The sequence below is a fragment of the Chlorocebus sabaeus genome, chromosome 12 (genome assembly GCF_047675955.1).
Source record: "Chlorocebus sabaeus isolate Y175 chromosome 12, mChlSab1.0.hap1, whole genome shotgun sequence".
NCBI classification, from domain to species: domain Eukaryota; kingdom Metazoa; phylum Chordata; class Mammalia; order Primates; family Cercopithecidae; genus Chlorocebus; species Chlorocebus sabaeus.
This window is the reverse complement of record NC_132915.1, coordinates 31,824,509-31,846,216: the sequence shown is the minus strand read 5'-3', so window position 1 is coordinate 31,846,216 and position 21,708 is coordinate 31,824,509. Positions and strand designations below refer to the sequence as shown.

Sequence of the window (21,708 nt, the reverse complement as noted above, 5' to 3'; positions counted from 1 at the left end):
GCTTTAGTTTACATCAGTATTGCCTGAAGGGCTTATGAAAACAGGTTTCAGCCCTAGCCTGCAGGGTTTCTGATTCAGTAGGTCTGGGATGGGGCTGAGAACTTGCATTTCCAACACATTCCCAGGTGATGCAGATGCTTCTGTTCCCGGGACCACACTGAGAACCCTGCCTTCGATTGTTCAAGAATGCCATTGCTTGCTATCCTCCCTGGCCATCTTCACAGTAAGACAGTCTAGAATTTTACAAGAAGAAATCCCTTATCCATGCCTTAGAAGGCACTTGTCCTTGACCTAAATAAATGACAGAACATGGAAAACAGACTTAACTATAAAGAAGCAGAATTCATAGAAATCTTAGCATGTGTTTCTCGATCAGGAAACAAGTTAATGGAAAAGAAACTCCTCTAACCAAAAGGAATTCTAGGTACAGACTAAGCTAGCTTCTTTTACACAGTAAGAAATATTTTGGGAGCAAATGTTAAACAGTACTTCATTTTTTAGCTGTACTTGGGTGTAAGAGAAACTAGTCCAATTACAGGCTTAGTTATACAACATCAAGAATTATAGCTCACACAGAACACTTGATACTACTCAGGCTAGGATTTCATCCTAGAGGAACAGGCACAAACCATGGTTAAGCTGCTTGGTTTAATTTTTTAGCACTTGAAAAAAAATGTACAGTAGTTTGAATACTCAGTCTTTGCAAACCTCCATTGAGGTCAAAGATTTCATTCATACGTACAAAATTAGTTTACAAATTTTTTTTGGCAATTTCATCTTAGTAACCCGTTTTATCCTATTGCCATTGTCCCAACCATTGAAAAAGTTTACAATAATTTACATAGAAATATTTTCAAAGTGCTTAAGAATAGTGATTGTTTTCTGGGATATTTACAGATGGCCTATACAACGTATGTACAGGTGGTATACACTATAGCACAAGTTTCATTGCTGGAATATGGCTTTCTAGGGAAAGTGCATATTTGGCCAGAGGTGGCAATACTGTCTAGAAATTCAAGGGTTACAGATACTTAGTAACCACATCCAAAGCTGAAGTAGAATGTGGACAAGAATATTTACAAAAGTAATATAAAAACGGTCAAGTACACAAGCTTGATCCACACAAAGGTATCTTGATGTTCTTCCAGCCGAGAGGAAGAAAGAGACTTCAGCTGCTGGCTCGGTTACCGTTCCAACGGGGGTATTATTTGTTTAGACCTCAAAGGTCAAGACTTGTCACAGAAGTCAAGCTAGATCATCATCTGTGCTTACAACTGATATCTGTGGAAAAGAAGAAGTATGGAATGAGCTTGGTGATCACTCACTGATGGCAACTCTCGTCTTTAAAATGGACCCTGCTTTTTAGTTGGTCATTCGAACACTCAGAGTGCTCAGAAGAAAAGTCAGATACAAAAGAGTACTGAGTTGTATCATTCAAGCATTTAATTTGAATTCAACTATACCTGCTTGGTAGTGAGATAAGATAGTGTGACTGATTCTGCCTCTTCTACTTGATCATAACTCTTGGAGAAAAATGTGAAAAGTCATATGTGTATCAAGAATTGACCACTGTTCCATGTTTCACCAGAGCTTGAGAGGGGAGCAATCAATATTTGTTTTTTTCAGCCTGTTTCCTACGTGAAGGCCAACTACTCCACTTGGGTTTCATCTGAAGAACAAGTGAATGACTACTGCTAGAAGAAAAGCTAGCTATACTAAGTGTGGTGGGATACTTTTTAAAGCAAAGCGTATCATAATTTTGGCTAAGTGAATCTTACTCAATACACTGACTTTAAGCCAACTCCCCTATATATGATATGCTAATTTACTTTCAAATATCTAGTAGGCAATGGATTTAATAGTTCAGTAAAGAGCTACTTGGTTCATGCTAATATTTACATGTCATTTCTATAACCAAAAATATCTTAATATAGTGGTGACCTTAAAGTTGACCCTCTTGCCATTTGGTGAAGGTTAGATGCTGATCAACTGACTGACTTATGTTCTAACAGGCTACACTGTCTAATATCCAGGTAGCAGATGAAGTATTTGGTAACTCCATCATCCTAATGGCTCTCTTTCCAGCCTAGGTCTCCTTTCTGAAAAGTCTTACTTCAAGCCATGGTATATAAAGACACAAAGCTGACTTACTGCTGGGTATGTGTGTCCAACAGAAGCACTGTGTCTACCAATGTCTATGGAGAGGTCCTCTTCAGTGGTTTTCAAGTACACAGGATTGTCAAAGTTCATGCTTTTCATGTTCTTGTGTTGCCAATTCCGCCACATCAAGTAGCCACCTACTGCTGCCATCACTAAGAGCACTGAAAAAAATTAGAGGGTAGCTAAGTGAGCTAAGTCTAGTATTGGAACATACAAGAAAGGTAATAATGTTCAGGAATCCATAATAATTGACATTAGTAAAAATGTCATGTTTTATGGAGCTAGGATAACTAGAAGTTGGAATAAACATGGGCCAGGAGCTTGAAACAAGTTCAGCCCAGAGGTAGTTCTATGCACTGGAGCTGGGCTAGCCACATCCATCCAGGCAAGGGCAGGGTCCTTGGTCCCACCTTAGGCTCACCAAATTAAAATTGCGGAAGGTTCTGGAGAGCTATTCAGGTGTTCCTGGTGTGTTAGCTAAGCTTGGAATCTATTAATTTAGGACAAAAGCTTTTATAGCAAAGTCCTTATAATTCGCATGTCTCATAATAGGTTTTAGAGGTCCATTTTCCATAGGTTTGAAAATTCTTAACTGCTTTTAATTTACCCTCAACAAGTCCTGTAACTCTTCAAGAAAGCATTTAAGCATTTGTGCATCTCCTGTATAAAGCATTACACGCATTTCAAAGGGGGAACAGAAGAGCAGTTAAAGAGACTTATAAGGGGATAAGCCAGCCTAACAGTGTTGAAGTGGAAAGCATTAACTGTTGAACATTTATCATGCCAGTTACTGTGCCAAGGGCACAATTGAAGAGAAAGATATGGGCCTTAATTTAGTGTACTATGTGGGGGAGAAAGTGAATATAATTCAGTGTCATAAGTGCTATGACAGCATAAAGGGCCATGAAAGGGGTAGCTCCAGATGAACAAAAATTTTTATTTGGTATCTAAGAAGTTCTTGAACCCAGACTTGTAGGAAATCTACTTACAGAGAGGAAGAATGGCCCATGCAGCAGAAGTCCCTTTTGGGGGAACACTGACCTCTGATACTGCTGTGGTCACATTGATCCCTACAGAGGAATAAAAGGAATCAGTTCAGAAGGGTCTGTATTAAGATTTAGAGATTTACCCATCAGGTAAGGAGCCAAAACCTATGCATCCAACATTGATGTTCAGTATCTACTACAATTGAACACCAGGAACAACTCTGGCCTAGAAGTGTCTGAGTCACACGCTGTAGTAGCCATTTCACTGACAGTTCTCTACTAGAAACCTTAAAGATCAGTCAGGAAAAGATATGCACATTTTAAGTCTTTGGTGTTTAAATATAGGTTACCAATTGGGGCAGAAATAGCAGTTAAAGGTTGCATTAATTATTTAAGCTATAGATACAAAGAGTGTGGCTGTTAGTGGAGATTAACAGTTTGCAGTACTGAACTCGATACCTCCAGGAACTAGTCCACTAGTTGGTGAAATTTCTGTTGTGTTCGTATCTTTTGTTTCACTGTAAGTCACAGTAGTTGCAGTACCTGAATTATAAAAACCAAGAACCTGGTTAATGCCAAGGTTCCAGAATGGCTAGCTCTTTTGTCCAGACAAGCCATGCAAAAGGTTATTTTAAAACCAGGTAAAATAGACAAACCACTGCTGAATTAAGTGTACAGCTGATGTGTCAAAATTGAAATAGCAATCTTCATGCAAAAAGAGATACATGAAACTTTGGGAAGAACAGTCGGTGTTTAGAATTCGACAATTCAAAATGATGGACAACCATATTTTATCCCTCTAAACAATATCCCACGTTCCTGGAAATTACAAGAAATGTTTTCAAGATGCTCTGGTATACCAGGCATACCAGACTGACTTGCAACTAATTTCTTGGTAAACTGAGCTAATCCCTGCCGTGACCTGACCATGAATCACGCTAATAAAAACCTCACCAGCCTCACCATATGAGCTTCCTTGGCCACACAAACGAGTTTAATTTGCCACTTAATCAAAAGCTAAGAACAGAAGACTAAATGCAAATTCAGCTTAAGTGTTATTTTAGGGAAGCGTCACCCACTGAGGCAATGAGGTTTCTGTAACCGTGGCCTTCTTAAGCATAGTTTCTGTCCTCCTCCTCTTGAGGAAAAATGTTAAGGCCTCATTTAATTACCTGCAAGTTGGCTAGCTCGGTGCTGTTAAGGGAGTAATTGGTACAAATTAGTGTAAGGTATGTTGACACTTTAGTCTCCTATAAACTCATTTAATGTTGAAATGGGTTAAATCAGTTCTAAAGAAATGACATGATAACCCGGCATACAACAATAGCAGATATCTTCTCAAATCTATTCAAAGAATTAGCTAAAACAGAATTCTTAACAATCCAAGCTTGTGTCTTATATTGCTTGTTGTATGTTCTACTTGTAGTTGAAACACAAAATGCCTTACTTTGGCAGTCTCGGCCATTTTCCTCTAGATTGAACCCATTGGGGCAGGAACAGGTATATTTTGGAGAGTGATCATTAATCTGTGGTGCTGGCAGGCATAAGTATTCACATCCTCCATTCTCCATGTCTTCTTCACACCAGTTTTTACCTAGTCAGGAAAAAAATACCATTAAAATGGGTATTCCAATGCCTAGAATATATAAAGCCTTGTTCTACATCTTGAAGACCTGAGTCCTTGCCCCCAAGAGCTTAGACTTGTTGACTCTGGCAATCCTTCAAGTGAGAGCAATATCAAGGAAGAATAAGTATAAAGGTACAGGCAGCATGCTCTAAGGACACCAGATAAGGGACCTCTTAGAGACAGACTATAAAAGTTATGTCTTTAAGAGATAGATTTCAAAAGAGGAGGTGGGGAAGGGAGGTGAGGGACCAGGACTGGCTCTCACTATTGGCCCAAGGTTTAGTGTGAAGGCTCAGAGAAAGGAGACTAGGTATGTTCTCCTGGTTTTCTCTTGACTTGCTCCAACAAAGTGGAAGGAAACTCAGCCTTAGGAAGGTTTGAAGGTTTTATTTAGATAGAACCAGCCAAGTGTTTTCAGCAGGACATAATATAACCTGATGTGTTTGAGAATCTACACAATCCTATATCAGGTGTGTCACAGGGAGAAAGTAGGTGTTACAAGTTGAATTGTGTTCCTCCCTAAAATTCATATATTGAAGTCCTAGTACCTCAGAATGTGATCGGATTTGGAGATACTGAAGATAGGATATTTATAGAGGTAATCAAGTTAAAATGAGGTCATTAAGGTGGGCTCTAATTCAATATGACTGGTATTACAGTTCATGCCTTTAATTCTAGCACTTTGGGAGGCCAAGGCAGGCAGATTACTTAGGGTCAGGAGTTTGAGACCAGTCTGGCCAACATAGTGAACGTAGTGAAACCCCATCTCTACTAAAAATACAAAATGTAGCTGGGCATGGTGGCTCACTCCTGTAGTCCCAGCAACTCGGGAGGCTGAAGCAAGAGAATTGCTTGAACACAGGAGGTGGAGGTTGCAGTGAGCTGAGATTGTGCCACTGCACTCCAGCCTGGGCGACAGAGCGAGACTCCGTCTCAAAAAAAAAAAAAAGAAAAAAGAAACCTGGACAAAAGCATATACAGAGGGAAGATGATGTGAAAAGACACAGGTGGAGGCACTGTCAACAGACCACGAAAAGAGGCCCCGAACAGACCCTTCCCCTCACAGCCCTCAAGAGGCACCAACCTTGCTGGCACCTTGATTTCAGACTTCTGGCCTCCAGAATTTTGAGACAATAAATTTCTGTGGTTTAAGGCAGTTTGTGGCACTTCATTGCAAAAATCCTAGCAAACTAACAATAAAGGAAGTTTGTAGCACCAAAGCTACTTTGGAGGCTACTGCAATAGTCTTGGCAAGAGGGGCTGAAGGCCAAGGGACATGGATGAAGCAGAAATAAAAGATCTGACACTGAGGCTTGGGAGGGAAGCTAGGAGCTGAAGCTGAGAAGCCATTTCTCTAAGGCAGCAGAAATAAAAAAATAACGTGTGAAATGTTTGAGGTAGGGTACCGGAGGGCAAATATTCCTTTTAAAGAAAGGTGAGTTGCCAAGAGCTACTGACATCCAGCAGGTTCTGTGTCATGCTGCTTCCCTTAAAGTGGTTATTAAGGACTGTGCTTCTCCACGGTACCTGATGGCTGTACAAGTTCATGATAGACAATGATGTCTTGGGCATCATTAAGGTTGTTGACTAGAGTGGCTAGCTCTGATCCAGTGAATTTATTGGCACCATAGACTGCTTCGTTTTCCCCATCTATCCAGTAGACATGATCCTACAACAGAACCCCACAATTAGCATGCACATCCAGGATTAATACAAGTCCATTTCTAAGGCCATCATCATTTACTTCTCATTTAATGGACTAAGTTTATTGAATGCTGAGCTGGGACACTAGATATAAAACTGTAAAAGAATCAAGTTTAGGTTTGAAGTGCTTCTGGAATTAGTGTCTAATTTGTACCAGGTTTTAAGTGAATGCAGTTTCTCAAGCCATGCTCAGCTGCTCTTCCCTCCTCCCACCATGTCTGTTATTTCTCCTCAAAGTGATATAGTAGCTGAAAGGTATACACACTTTAATGTGAGACACATCTTACCTCAAATATTGTTAGTGCAAGAGGGTGAGCTAGGAACTCCAGAGACTTTAGTACTATCCTACGATCTTGGCCATTCAAGTCCACGCTGGATAACATGTGCAACTTAGAATCAAGCCAATAGAGGCGGCTTTTTATAAGGTCTAGGTAGGAAAAGAATTGTCATTACATGACAAGCCACTACTACTCTGGCTTCCATTTAAAACATCTAATGAATTAAGATTCTACTTTTATGTTTCATTTCCCCAACAGGGTTTCTTAACAGGGGTCACACAAACCTGGTAAAGCAGCATGCAGAATCTGTATCCACATTCATTTTTGGGGACTAATGGGGTACCTGAGATTCTCAAAGTAAATGACTTAAGAAATCTTACTCACATTACAGAAAATATTAAAAGAGGCTGGAATTTTGTTGTTCTCCTCCAAAAAGCCAGAAGAAAACTGTTAAAAGCCTGCAATTCAGGAAATGCTAAGGCATTCATGCCCAGAATATTTAGTATGAGTGCACCCAAGACCTAACCTTCACTGAGTTCGTGTCACATATTAGGCCCAGGTGGACAACAGGTCAGTAGTTATGGAATGTGTAATTTGCTAATCCACCATTTTACTTGTGTTGTTCAGTTACTCCCATTGAAAATTCCTGCTAGAACTTAGGCGGAAGCAGAAGAGTCATCTGCTAGTCCAGAATTCACCATGGAGATAAATGGAAACACTATGAAGATAGTTGAGTGGGTGGTCGAGAAGGAAGAACATACATACCAAGTGTAATTCCGTTAGGCCACTGGATATCCACTGTCACCAGTGGACGTCTATCAAATCCATTCATTCCTGCTTTTTCTATTTTAGCTGGTTCACCCCAGTCTGACCAGTAAACAAAGCTGTGAAGAATTAAATGAGAAATAAGCCTCAGTGGTTTAGAAGGAGTAAAGTTGTAGCTTGAAACAATTCAAAATTTGAGCAGAAAACTCAAGGGATTCTCTAGTGACAAATAGTAACACTTAAGGGTCTAAATTTTGTTCTAGGTAAATAAAATTGAATATTAAGAATCTGCAAGTTCATTATTAACTGTAATAATCTATGTTTGTCTGACATTTAAATTTCGGCCCAAAGTCACAAGGTTGTGTTTCCTTTTTAAAAGGTGACTTCTTTCAGAGGAGTGAAAGACAAATATCCTTTAAATTTCATAGCAGGGGTTGGCTGATTGAGTTCTAATGAGGCTGCAGGGGAGCCAGTTGTGATGACTACAACCTTAGTCAATTTCCTAAGCTGCTCTTCTATGTTACTTAGTGGTAATTTAGGGAACCCCCTTAGTGAAATGTTTCTATAACACTTAGATGCAATGTCGTTACCCAAATCCCCACAATTCAGGCTGTCATTTAGGTTTGATCATCCAGAGCTAGCCCAGCAAAGTGTTCTGTCAAAAACTAAAAAATCACTTGCGTAGAAACTGGGTGGGCAAAAGGGTTCAGATACAGCTTTTGGTACACACATCAAATCAGGAATGTTAATTCATTAACATCAACCAGCAATCAGTCATACGAGTCAGACAGGAGGACCTGTCATACAGATAAGGCCGTCCTAGGGTCATTCAACTGGGGCAAAACTGATATCTTGAATTAGAATTCTAATTCTTTGTTGTAGAGGGCTGATAAACCTTGAGATTTTAGTACTAATTCAGGTATGAGAAAGCTCCTGACCTACACAGATACCATTCAAAAAGCTATGTGATAGAAAAGGGTGTACAAACCCAGACAGTGGGTCCACAGCTATGGAGGCAGGCTCTCGCAAATCAGAGTTAAACAGGAACTTCCTCTTGGTTCCATCTAGGGTAGCTACTGAAATAGTCTTAGAAGCCGCATCAGTCCAGTAGATGGTCTTGTACACCCAATCAACAGCAATGGCTGCAGGATTATAGACATTGTCGATCATTTTAACATGTCTACCAACCTTGTCATCAATTGAGGCACTGAAACAGAATAGGTCACAAGAAATTTAAGAGTTTGACACAATTAGAGCTTGGAGAATGGACTTTTTGCTTACAAAATGGTCAATGACTTCATTCAGAAAGAAATCAACACCACAGCTCACCACTCAAATTATTTAACCATGCTGCTTACTGATGCTAAATTAATAATGCTGTGGATTATCTAGTTGCTGGTATGTATTCTATATACAAGAACAACAAATTTATAAGTGAAGCTATTTGTTTCAGTATCCATCATCTGAGTTTCTATAGTTCCCATTAAGAAACGGCTGTACTACCATTTCTATTTGTAGCAACAATGAACAGTTCTCAATTAACTGTAGAGAAAAGGGAGAAAATATAAAAAATATGAAAGATGTCATCTTTTACTTCATAGACAATTATTAGTTTCTAATTAGGAAATGATAACAATTTAATAAAGAATTAGTGTTAGATTTAATGTCCCCAGGTAATTAGATGCTAGATGGGGCTAGACACAAAATGAAACTCCTCCAAACTATCCCACAGATCACTTCCCAAGTGACAATGACTCATGTCAAGACACCACAAATGGAACTGAAAGTTACCTGAAGATAGCCTTTTGGCTTAGATCAGCCCAGAATAGTTTCTGAGCAGCAATGTCAGCATCAAGAGCCACAGTGTTTCTTAGCTGTTCAACTAGTTGGATATATTCTTTCCTCTCTAAGCCAATCTTCCTGATGTCTCTTCGATTAGTGAAGATCAGACTTGGCTCTTTGCCTGCAAGATGAAAGTCAGGGTTACTTAGTTTTGCTTTAAGAAGGCAAGGTCTTTCTAAACCACCTCCTCCCAGCAGAGATCTTAGACAGTAAAGGTATTGTGGAATACGTCAGTAGTATCTGTTCTGGAGTTCCTGCCCCCGGGACCTGCAAGTGCTTCCTATGGTTTAGGAAGGCAGTCCTGGGGTTACAACCTTCAACAACAGGGTGGGTGATGAATAAGTCACTTATTTGAGTTGCACTCAAGTTTTGGAAACAGAGAGCATGCAAACCTGGTAGGTATTCATGGTATCATACGCAAAAGGAATGACCAAGGTAGATGTCTGGGGGAGAGATCTGCTATTTAACCGATACTGCTGTATTATGAGGCTAGCAACATTGTTCTCAAGTATGATTTCATGTTTAGTTTGACAATTGTGGTCACTGGCTGTACCTTTTAGAGGGACTTGTAAAGGTACAATAGCTACAGCAGTCCAAGTTCATTTACCTACTGCCTTGCACACGCCAGTGGCAAGATCCATTTGATAGCCACGACTACATTCACACTTGTAACCGCCTTTTAAGTTGATACAAATTTGACTGCAGATTCCTGGATTTTGGCATTCATCAATATCTAGGAGGGAAATCAGAATTAGTCTTGCTGCTCCTATACCTTACTAGGTACATACTACCCGTTCCCATCACCCGCAGGGTCTAGGTTTTCTTCTTAGACTCACCTCCACAGGTTTTCCTATCTATCAGTTCAAACCCAGCTGCACAGTCACACTCGTAGCCTATAACTAGGTCTTTGCAGATATGGGAACATCCGCCATTATTTACCAAGCATTCGTTTATATCTGGAATAAAAATGTAGCAGTCACTTGACAACTTATTTTCAATTAATACCTGTCTTTCACATTTAAAACCCAAGCTATTTGGCAACTTATCTAGTTGGCCTGGTCAAACCCATGATTTGTCTAAGACCTAATCATTTATTTTATAGGTATATATTTCAGGGTGGATTATCTATCTCCTTGGCAAGTTACCAGTTGGTCAAGCAGCATTTAGTCAAATTTCTCTATTGATGATCAGTTATCTTTAAGGAGGTTAAACTATAAACTAGTTTGGGCTAGGCATGGTGGCTCATGCCTGTAATCCCAGCACTTTGGAAGGCTGAGGCAGGTGGATCACGAGGTCAGGAGTTTGAGACCAGCCTAGCCAACACGGGGAAACCTTGTCTTTACTAAAAATACAAAAAAAAAAAAAAAAAAAAAACCAGGCATGGTGGCGGGCGCCTATAGTCCCAGCTACTCAGGAGGCTGAGGCAGGATAATTGCTTGAACCTGGGAGGCAGAAGTTGCAGTGAGCCGAGACTGTGTCAATGCACTCCAGCCTGGGCAACAAGAGTGGAACTCCGTCTCAAAAAACACAAAAAACAAACACTATAGTTTGTCCTACCTGGGTTTTTAAGTCATAAAGTTTCACTCTGAAGTCTACAATTGAACTTCAGTATATTCAAAAGTTTAAGCGGCCATCACATGGGGTCTACAGTGTTAGCTATGCTGGATTGTATCAAACTTCCAGGGTTTGTACTTGAGCAACAAGTACACTTACGACATTCTTTCAGGGGCTCATCACTCCAGTCCCTGCAGTCCTGCTCCTGGTTACATACTTTGCTGATATCTATGCATTCTCCACTTCTGCATTTGAATTTTCCAGGGCCCAAGCACTGATTGACTACAAAGAGAAACAAAGAAGAGAGATTCCATGAGTGGGTCTGGTCAGAGCAATCCATTGCTTAACCAACAAGAAGAAACCCTTACCATTTTTGCAGTTGACTTCATCGGAACCATCGACACAGTCTCGGATGCCATTACACTGCCTGCTGCCATGGATGCAGCTGCCATCCTCACACTCAAATTGGTCAGGTCGGCAAGTTCGAGAGGCTACAAAGGGAGGTAACACCATGGAATGAAGCTAGCAAATTGTCCCAGTTGATACACGGAAGAGAACTGAACATGCCATGCTAGAAAGCTACTTACGACAGTTGACCTCATCACTGCCGTCCTTGCAGTCAGGGTCCCCGTCACATCGCCACTTCTTATGGATGCACTCGCCAGAGCCGCACTGGATTTCGCTGGCTGGACACTTGGTGTGTATAACTGGCTGGCGGCCACACTGCTCCAGGGACTCATCAGATTGGTCGGAGCAGTCTGCATCATCATCACATACCCAGCTGATGGGGATGCAGGAGGAGGTGCTGCACTGGAACTCATGGACGCCACAGGTTGGCGGGGCACAGTCCAGCTCATCACTGCCATCGCTGCAGTCATCCTGGCCATTGCATACAAAGTTCCTGGAGATGCAGCGGCCACTGGAGCAGGTGAACTCACTGGGGCTACATGTTATATTGCCTATTAAGAGAGAGGATGCCCCATTGAAAGTGCATCAAGATAGGTCCTTTCAAGATTCTTGTCCCAAAATCTAATACATTGATCTTTATTCATTAATCCTAACTTACTAGCCCAACTTAAAGGCTACAACGGAGTTAAATCAAGAACACAGTCTCACTGTACAAAAAATGAAGGCACACTGTAAATAAGAAGAACAGAAATAAAGGACCAAGAAAATAGCTGAATACTGGAAATTAATTTGAGATGAGAACCACAATTGACTCTGAAAGTGGCTGTGATAAATAACAAACTGAAACAAGGGATTTCAATTTGGAAGGCAGAGATTGAGTTGTCCTTGAATCAACATACAGCTTGTCAGATCTCATCACTAGTTGAGAATATCATGCAACGTAATACAACAAGCATTAAGACACTGTCACCAAAAAGAGGTGAACCACATACTACCATACATGGTTCCTCTTTTCGGTCCTTTAAATAAGGATCAGGAATAACAAGTCTTAAACACTTTCCATTTTGAAAAAGTCACTGCCAGGGCTGTAATCACCATTTAACAATCAGGTATGCTGACAATGATAAGCTAGTCCTACTAGCCAATTGGTACTTTGACTTAAATTCCTGCCAAACATTTCAAGGTCACAATTTGGTGGCAATTAGAATAGAGACCACGACTCTCTTGGGAAGCAAAGTCTAGATTTATAAGGGAAACACTTGGCAGCACAAGGCTTACCAATACAGAAAACTCAGTTCTAGGATTGAACACTAAAACTCATTGGACTAGGTGCAATGGTATTGACCTCAGGAGGTGACTTCTATACACAAGACTGGTGTTTCAACTGTAAGTACCCTGAGCTCCCTTGACTACTACCATATCAGGAGACCCATGCTTGTCAGACCTGGGTAGGTTTTAGAGGCCCTATAAAAAGGGCGCTAGCTTGAAAGAACATTCAAAGCACTGTTTGTTCAACCTAGCGATTTTCCCAGGACTTCACCTTCAACATGCAGCATTTTATTAAAGATTTTCCAAGACCAGAAACATGAAAGAATAGGAAACAGAGTTAGCTTTCAGAGACAGGAACTGCAACAGGAGACAAAGGTATTACCAGTTGGGTAGACTTTTCTTTGGGTATCTGAGGCAAGATGTTAATTCATGCTTCTGTGTCTTTTTTCTTTTCCCCCAAAAAAGTTATGCCAGAATCTAGTTTAGGGGCAAAGAAATATTTGTATAATACTCAAATAATTTGTTCCAATAACCCAATCAAGTTTAGACCTACGAATGTGTTTGCCAACCCTACTCACCTAATTTTATTGTGCCAAAGTGCAAAAGGCACATGAATTACTGTCACAACAGAGACAAAAGTCCACACAATTGCTGCTTCCCTGAGCTACTGCTACATACAAGTGCCTTGAATGACTTACCTTCTTATTTCTATTTGCCTAAAAGAAACACCAAGCAATGGCCAATTACCACGTGAATGTCTTTTAGGGTTTTAGGGCAGTTATGAAGGACGAGTAATTGAGCAGATAGTGAAGTCACTGAAAAGTGAGTCAATGTCAGTGCCTCTTCATGCTTAGGTTAGTTTCCCCTGCCCACCCTTCCTTTAGGAAAAGGGTCTTTGGGTTACGTCACTCAACACTGATCTTCTTACCACAGTTTTCTTCATCTTCTCCACTGTCACAATCATTTTCACCATCACATCTCCAGGACACTGGGATACACTGAGTAGAATGGGCGCCACAGCTGATTTCATTTATGCGGCATGTTCTCATATCTGTTGATGATATACAGTCTCAAAAGAGCCTCAAAACTGATCAATGCAAAGCTGATGCTCCTGTGCTGCCTGGAAGCGCTAATACCTGTGACTCAGTAGCCTGGCAACTGGTGAAATTCTAACTGGCTGAAGCCTGGGGAGCTCTTTCATCAGCTCCATTCCTTAGAAGCTGTGCCAACCTATGCTACCTGACAGCGTACCTGACAGCCTTGACCACGTCACTCCTTCAAGGTCCCATGGCGTGCTCAGTTCTGGCTTTTGTTTTACTTGGCATGGTGAAGTTTACTAGCTGGGCTGCTCCTAGACCACTATTTATCTGTTGGATATCAAGTGGACAGACCCAGATATTGTCATCTAATCTCAAGTGCATGAAAAGTCAGATCGTCAAACACCTAGGAAATCTTCTATTGCCTAGATTCCTTTACAGGCCTCCTTCACAACCTCCTTTAAATTGACATCTTGCAAAGTAGAAGCATGCCCTAATGCTTGACTTGACGAGGTCATTCTCCACTAAAACTTGAGGCTGAATCTTTACACAACCTGTCTTTAGCTCGCAGTCCTTGAACTCACTTGTCTTGACCAATATTACTCCCCTCACTTATCTACAAAATTGAAAGTAACACCCTTATCTTCCTTTCCATTTGATTTTCTTTCATAATCACATTTTAGACCTAAATTTTGTTCATGTTAGTCCTTCTTTAGTGCTTCTACCAGTGCAGGCCTCTACTGACTCAAAATAAACTCTAAGACTTTCTTTGCCTTGACATTCATGTGATCTCAATTTATATGATCCCAAACCATCATTCTTTATGGTCTCATAGACTGTTTCCTAAGGACACAGGTATACACTTGCATACCTATGAAGTTTATCTTATTTAAGAATAAGCTGTAAGATCTCCATTTTAGTAACTTTAGGCTACATGTGTGTCAGAAGTCACTATTCACCCAATTACTAGCTACCTTACCTCTTCAGTAATAGCTTAATAGTATGAGAAGCTGTGCTTCTAAAAGTTTATGCTTGGCCCATAGGGAACCCTCACTTCTTGACTTAGCTTCCAGGACCAGAGTACCATCTGCTCAGAGTCATTATAATCAAACATTTGAAATCTATGCACCTAGTCAAGGAGTTCTTGATTGAATCTGCTGACTTCAGTTTTAAGTATTCAATAGTAAAGCTACCCAAGAGAATGTAAGTCTTGTTGGACCAGGGAGAACATTCTTTAAAGGAGGCTGATAAACTGGTAATGATTTGACTGACTTTGGAGTCAATTGACCTAAACTTTAAGGCGGGCAAAGAAAAATGAATACCAAGTAGTAGATTAAGCAATACTTAGAAATGTGAGACACCGAACAACTTAGGAAAGTTCAAGGCCAAAGCAAGTTACACTCACGGCACTGTTCTGGGCTTTCATCTGAACCATCTTCACAGTCAGGATCTCCATCACACTTCCATCGGCTGGGAACACACTGGCCATTGTTGCACACGAAGTCAGATTCAGCACACGTCTTCTTTACTGCAAACGTTTATTTGAAGGGTTAAAGTTGAAGTCACTTACCCACAGCCCTAGCTTCACATGAGGGCTCATACTGCATTTTAGCATGTTCTGCTCTAAAAAAAGCTGAGTCAATGGGCACTCAATTGCCAATATCCAGGGGGAAACTTCAGAAAAACTATTATTATTATTTTTTTTTCAGAGAAGGAAGATGCTCATTTGAGAGATTTGGAGAAAACTGAAGTCAAGGTCAGATGGAGGTTGCCCATTATCTTACGACTCGGAGATATCTTACATTTAACTTCCTGCCTATTGTATAATGTTGAGATTAAGTAACACTTTCATTTTCTACATGTATTTCTTCCAAGTCATTCAAGTACTTCATACATTTAACAGCTAAACATTCCCTCTTCTGACTGGATCATAGTAGAACTGTTTGCTGGGGACTGAATGTTTGTTTCCACCCAAAATTCATGTATTGAAATCCTAAGCCCCAATATGATGTTATTAGGAAGTCGGGCCTCTGGGCGGTAATTAAGTCATGAGGGTAGAGTCCCCATGAATGGGATTAGCACCCTTATAAAAAGAAACCAGAGCACTTGCTTTCTCTCTCTTTGTAATCTACTATGTAAGGACACAGTGAGAAGATGGTCATCTGCAAATCGGAAAGACAGCTCTCACCTGATACCAGATCTGCTGGCACCTTGATCTTGGACTTCTCAGCCTCCATAACTATGAGAAATAAATTTCTGTTGTTTCAGCCACCCATCTATGGTGTTTTTGTGAGAGCAGTCTGAGCTAAGACACTGTTCAAGGGGCATCCCTTAACAACACATGTGTTTAGTGTGGAGAATGAAGGCCAAACCCCAGTACTGAATATTGTCACCCATACTGGTCTACAGGGGCAAAGGAACTCATCAGATAGAAAGGGGAGAAAACTCAATCAGTGTAACAAGAGATGTTGTATTTAGAATTCAAGGGAGAGATGATTTTAGCCTTTCTAGTCAAGGGGTAGGCTAACATCAATCAGCTAAAAGTCATTGAAGCTGTCAGTGCTAATATCCATAACTGACTGCTAATGTTAAAATAGCCTAAGGAAAGGAATTGATTCTGCTGCTAATTCTTGCTGGGGCAGGTATTTCCCCTATACTTAGGGTTACCATGCAATTTTTTGTCCAAATTGGGACAGTCTCAGCAGAAAGGGGACACTGTTAATTAATCCAGAAGATAAGTATAAACCAGGGCTGTCCTAAGCAAATTGGGCAGCTTGATTACCCTAGCCATGAAGGAATCACAGAGTAGGACGAATCTTGATATAAAGTAGCCACACAGGATACCCTAAGCTTATCTTTCTTACATTATATTCTTTCTTGCCTATATGCTTATAACTTCTACCCAAATTTGTATTTTAAAACATTCCTCTATAACATATATTCTGTAAAGATAAATAAGTGAAAAATTCACAATTTGATGAACATTTGAAAGGGACTATTTCCCACATCACTGGCTTAAAGTAAGTAGAACTCTCAGAGTTTAGAGTTTGCCCTTGGACCACTCTGGTTCAGTGTAAGATATTATAAAGGGGAGAGATAGTGATTATAGTTAATTTCTAGAACTCAAGATGGGTTGGCAAATTATGATCTAAAAAGGATTATCTCCTTGAATTACATAACCAAGGAAACAAGACTAGCCATGCTAGCTTTAGATTCATGACTGTTTCTAAAATCACTGAAAAACTCAAACACTAGTGTTAATGAATTAAGTGCTATTCAAGGCCCATGTTCTCCTGAGCATGGAGGAAGAAGTCAGAGGGTCTGCAGGGTTAGTTGCTGTAATTCAACCTGTGATATTCTTTGGAAGTTGCAAAAGAGGGAGTAGTGGAATGGCTGTAAAGAGACTTCACGATTGATTGATTGATTGATTGATTGATTGATTGATTTTGAGACAGAGTCTCGCTCTGTCACCCAGGTTGGAGTGCAGTGGTGTGATCTCGGCTCACTGCAAGCTCTGCCTCCCTGCGGAGGCCATTCTCCTGCCTCAGCCATTCTCCTGCCTCAGTCTCCCAAGTAGCCACAGGTGCCTGCCACCACGCCTGGCTAATATTTTGTATTTTTAGTAGAGACAGGGTTTCACCGTGTTAGCCAGGATGGTCTCAATCTCCTGACCTCATGATACGTCCGCCTTAGCCTCCCAAAGTGCTGGGATTACAGGCATGAGCCACTGCTCCTGGCAGCTTTTTTGAGATGGAGTCTAGTTCTGTCGCCCAGGCTGGAGGGCAGTGGCACGATCTCGGCTCACTGCAAGCTCTGCCTTCCCGAGTTCACGCCATTCTCCTCCCCCAGCCTCCCGAGTAGCTGGGACTACACAGGTGCCCAGCTGGGACTACACCACGCCCAGCTAAATTTTTTTTGTATTTTTAGTAGAGACAGGGTTTCACTGTGTTAGCCAGGATGGTCTCAATCTCCTGACCTCATGATCCACCCGCCTCAGCCTCCCAAAGTGCTGGGATTACAGGCATGAGCCACTGCACCTGGCCCCCCATGATTTTAAGTCTTAGAAAACATAATGAGGATGTGAAAGATTGGCTGTATTTGAGTGTTTGAGCAAAAGATAAACAGAGACAAATTGCTGTAGGGTTATCTCTCTTCATCTGGAGCATAGACTGGGAGGGTAAAGAAAGGATATTTGAACTGGGCCTTGAGAGACAAGTAAAAATTTAGATGTGCTACAGAGGAAGAGAATTAGCAGTTACATATTTAGAGTACTTAGGTTGCTGATTAATTAGCTCAGCCTAACACTCTAAAAGAACGAGTTAATGGGACCAACAGAAGCACATGGCTTAGAGAATCTAAAGTTAAGTTGACTATGCCCACTGACATACTGGAAATAAAGAACCATACTAAATATTGTAACCAAGTTCCATATTAAGAGATTAGACCAAAAATAGGAGGTAGCTTTGGAAGTTTTAAGTAATTCTACAGCTTTCCTCTTCCATAGAGAAACAAAGTAAGCACTCAGAACTTCCCTGATTGTAATGTTTCCACTTTCTTTCTCTACTGTCACACATGGGAAGTAGAGACTAATTGTGGCTAAGAATACAATTTTTCCTACCTCAAATGATCTTGATTAGATATATGTCTACCTCCTTTTCTTTTCCAAACTCTCCTACCATGTGGCTAGTAGAGAGTACTTATACAAGACTATTTTAGAAAAATCCCAAGTTGACCCAGGTTAGTTCCTACTGAGTCAGATGGTAAAAGAAGACTTTTGCAATATAAAGAGAATAATTGCTTTTTAAGAACAAGCAATGGGTTTTGCCAAATATATAGTTTAGAATAGAGAAAAAAAATTGCAACTTACAACAGGAAAATAGTTGACAAGAGTGAGGACTCTCTAGGGAGATATTTAGTGAGGGAACTAAATTACCTAGGTAACCCAGAAATAGCATGAGACTCAATGTCTTGTGGAATAGATTAAAATCTTAGTGTTAAAATGCAAATGATGGGAAAGTGTTGCACAGGAGAACTATTCTTGGTCCTACGACTGGATTTAAGTTTCTTCCCTGAGACTGTAGAACTGACTTTCTTATGCTTTCAAAGGAGCTGCTTATCTGCTCTACACATTGGCATAAAAACACCTGTGATACTGCTCAGAGCGAACAGGTGTAGAACAAGGTCTGCCATGATGCATACTGTATAGCCTTTTAGTAATGATGCAAGAAGTAGGTAAGGGCATAACAAGGTGTCAGTTGCTGAGACCTACATTTAGTCTCTACTTTTCTTCTGTATTTCTACCTTGTATAGTGAACATCTTTATGTAACATCTTTTAAAAGATAAATGACAATGTTAGCACCAATATTCACATAGAATATTGTTTCAGAATGTTTACAACATGGAACGAAAGGATCCTAGAGCAAACTTCAGCATGTATTCATGGTATCTAAATGTGATCTTGCCACGCAGTTCTCAGCTGATTTGGCTTGACATGAGGTTGTATAGATTGCATACATAGGCATTTCTCACAATGATCTTTTGATAGATGCTGATTGATGGATGTGACACTGTATCCCCATTCTCTTGGGGAGAGAATGTCTTCCGCTCTGCTAATGCTTTAGAATGAGCAACTATTGTAGGCAGAGAATTAAAAAAGAATCCTTATCGGATCTTTGATCTGTGCTGTCTTGTAGTTTCTATGTCAGGGGTTAATTAACCCCCTGAAACTTTATGGGATTTTCTCATGTCCATGGCTTGCCTTCTTTTCTAGGATCAGAGCCATTTGAAAATCAAAAGGGGAAAACAGTCCTTTCTAAGCAATCTTCTGTTGGTCTCTATTTCTGGTCCTCTTCTTCCTTCTCCCAGATTCCTATTCCACATGTTTGTCTGATCTAAGATAAACTAGGTCCTGTCATTTAAATGGAACATCACCTTATTCCATTCTCAAGTTGATAACCCCATGTCAAAGATTCAAGTTTATTCCTTTACACAGAGAAGTACAGATTCTTTAGACTCTTTCAAAGCAACTGTTAGAAGTTATTTTATTTTTAGAATCTCAATACATTTGCAGATTAACATCATATTTTAACAAAATGCATAAGTCATCGAAGCCTTTACTTACCACAGTTCTTTTCATCACTGCCGTCAACACAGTCTTCATCCCCATCACATTTCCACAACAGCGTAATACAGCGACCATTTGTGCACTGGAATTGGGAGGGTTCACATTTGGCTTTTCTCCCTGGAATAAGAAGGGAACACTCAGCAAAGCAAGGATTGTTGTTATAGATTTAAGATACCTAATACCCATGGATGGGGACCTTCTAAGGAGGATACTGCAGACTCGGCAGGCTGTAACATCCTAAGGGCCAGAGTAGGATGAATCTTCAGCCAGTGACTGACAGTAATTGCGTTCTTAGCTGGGTCCACGCTAAGACTAAATACTAGATTTCCCAGCCTCTTTCTTAGTGAGGTACAGACAAGGGACTACATTCTGACTAATGGAATGTAAACTGAAATGGTATATACAACTTTAGAAAATATCCTTAAGAGGACAGAGGATCCATTTTCCTTCCATCTATTCATTTCTGGTACCTGAAAATTGGGCATGGTGGCTGGAATAGTGATCTCGGGCAAATGGAACCAGACCAAAATAGAAACAATCCAGATTGCCCAGAGACCACAAGGGGCATCATCTCTGCCTCTGGACTCATTTTTCTCATTTGTTGAAACTACATGTGTGGCTATAATCAGCCAAGTCCTAATCCTTTAATGGCATTTCTTGTCCACATCCATACTATTATTCATTAATGATGTTTCTATTATAAGCACAGTGAAGATTTAGAAGGAGCAACAAGAATAGGGTAGAAATAGAGATTGAATACATGATTCCTCCTCTTAGAAACTGAGGTCTAATTGGAAAACACAAGTTTACAAAACAGCTCCAAGATAAAAGCAACAAGAAAGTATAGTTAAGAGGGAAAGGAAGATCATTCGTCATTTAAAGACGAGAAGAAAGAAAAGTGAGGTGGAGCTGAAGATGTAGATTCTATTTCTCTGAATCTGTTCTTCTATGCTTAATGTATGGATATTTAATTCACACAATGGTGTGAACTAAGACTTGTAAGTGGGACAGTTGGTTTTTTTGCCCGGCACAGGCCAGCTAATGTTCAGGTGCTTCCTATCATTAGCAGTTCTGTCCTTCTGGCGGATGTGATTGCTTTATGATAAAAGGCACAGATGTGGCCGCTTAAAGCAAATATACTGCAAATATTTGAGAAAAACAGTGGAATCATATAGTTCACGCAGACTACTTAGGGAGGGTTTCCAAGCAGAAGGCCTTCCAATTTCCTGCCACCTTTCAGCATTTGCAGCTGTGGCATGCTGGCATAAGAACTGATATTACAGAGACAAGCACAGACTGGAACTCTTGTGTTACGTGCACAATACCCTAGCTGGTCTCCCTAGTGTCAGCTACTCCCTGCTGTCTGGGAGCATTCTGTGCTTTGTGGCTCTTCCCTGGGAGATTAAAATTTGACCCAAATCAAGATGACCATATGGGTGTGCTTACTTCCTTGGATATTAAATATGTAGCTTTTAAAACAGCATCTATCACTCTGCTCCCATGAGTCTAATTAAGCTAGGACCCAGCTACAAAGCAGAATGGTTTCCTACCTTCATTTCTTAATACTTTTTCATTCCTCACATGTTTTATGGGTTGTAATATACTAGGGATTTAGAAGGGGAGCTAGAGGAGGGTAGAGATTGTTGTCAGGAGGCATCACCTATGCGGTTTCATACTGCTAAACCAAATATGATGTACCTGGTGCCTCTCCCCTCTTCCCTCATTGCCACTGGATTCTTAATATGTCTGCAATATTCTCAATGCTGAGGGTACATGTCTTGTAGTTCTATATAACCTTATTACCTTTGGGGACTGTGAAGGTGGTAAGACTCTACCTTGAGTAATCAGAAAAAGAACGATTTGTAGTCTGAGAACATAGGTATAAATATACTTGGAAAGAACAGTCAGGTTGGAGTCAGGATACAGTAAAGGTTGAAAGCCTCTGATTTTTTT

General features: G+C 40.5%; 1 protein-coding gene across 4 annotated transcripts in view; it reads right to left on the bottom strand.

Annotated features, from left to right (window-relative positions):
- Positions 1–629: 629 nt before the first annotated feature.
- VLDLR (very low density lipoprotein receptor) overlaps positions 630–21,708 on the bottom strand; it is a 32,933-nt gene continuing 11,854 nt past the window's right edge. Inside the window, exons 2-19 of one of the 4 annotated variants that reach the window (XM_007969375.3) lie at positions 19,753–19,872; positions 15,036–15,158; positions 13,522–13,644; positions 11,504–11,875; positions 11,285–11,407; positions 11,076–11,198; positions 10,199–10,318; positions 9,970–10,095; positions 9,312–9,483; positions 8,509–8,727; positions 7,521–7,639; positions 6,765–6,904; positions 6,301–6,442; positions 4,594–4,740; positions 3,606–3,689; positions 3,150–3,230; positions 2,152–2,321; positions 630–1,281 (exon numbers count right to left, since the gene is read on the bottom strand). In XM_007969375.3, the coding sequence (XP_007967566.3) occupies positions 1,246–1,281; positions 2,152–2,321; positions 3,150–3,230; positions 3,606–3,689; positions 4,594–4,740; positions 6,301–6,442; positions 6,765–6,904; positions 7,521–7,639; positions 8,509–8,727; positions 9,312–9,483; positions 9,970–10,095; positions 10,199–10,318; positions 11,076–11,198; positions 11,285–11,407; positions 11,504–11,875; positions 13,522–13,644; positions 15,036–15,158; positions 19,753–19,872 (2,540 nt within the window). In that variant the 3' untranslated portion in view covers positions 630–1,245. The remainder of the gene's footprint in view (positions 1,282–2,151; positions 2,322–3,149; positions 3,231–3,605; positions 3,690–4,593; positions 4,741–6,300; positions 6,443–6,764; positions 6,905–7,520; positions 7,640–8,508; positions 8,728–9,311; positions 9,484–9,969; positions 10,096–10,198; positions 10,319–11,075; positions 11,199–11,284; positions 11,408–11,503; positions 11,876–13,521; positions 13,645–15,035; positions 15,159–19,752; positions 19,873–21,708) is intronic. The other 3 variants (XM_007969377.3, XM_007969378.3, XM_037998453.2) reach the window with 3 other exon arrangements.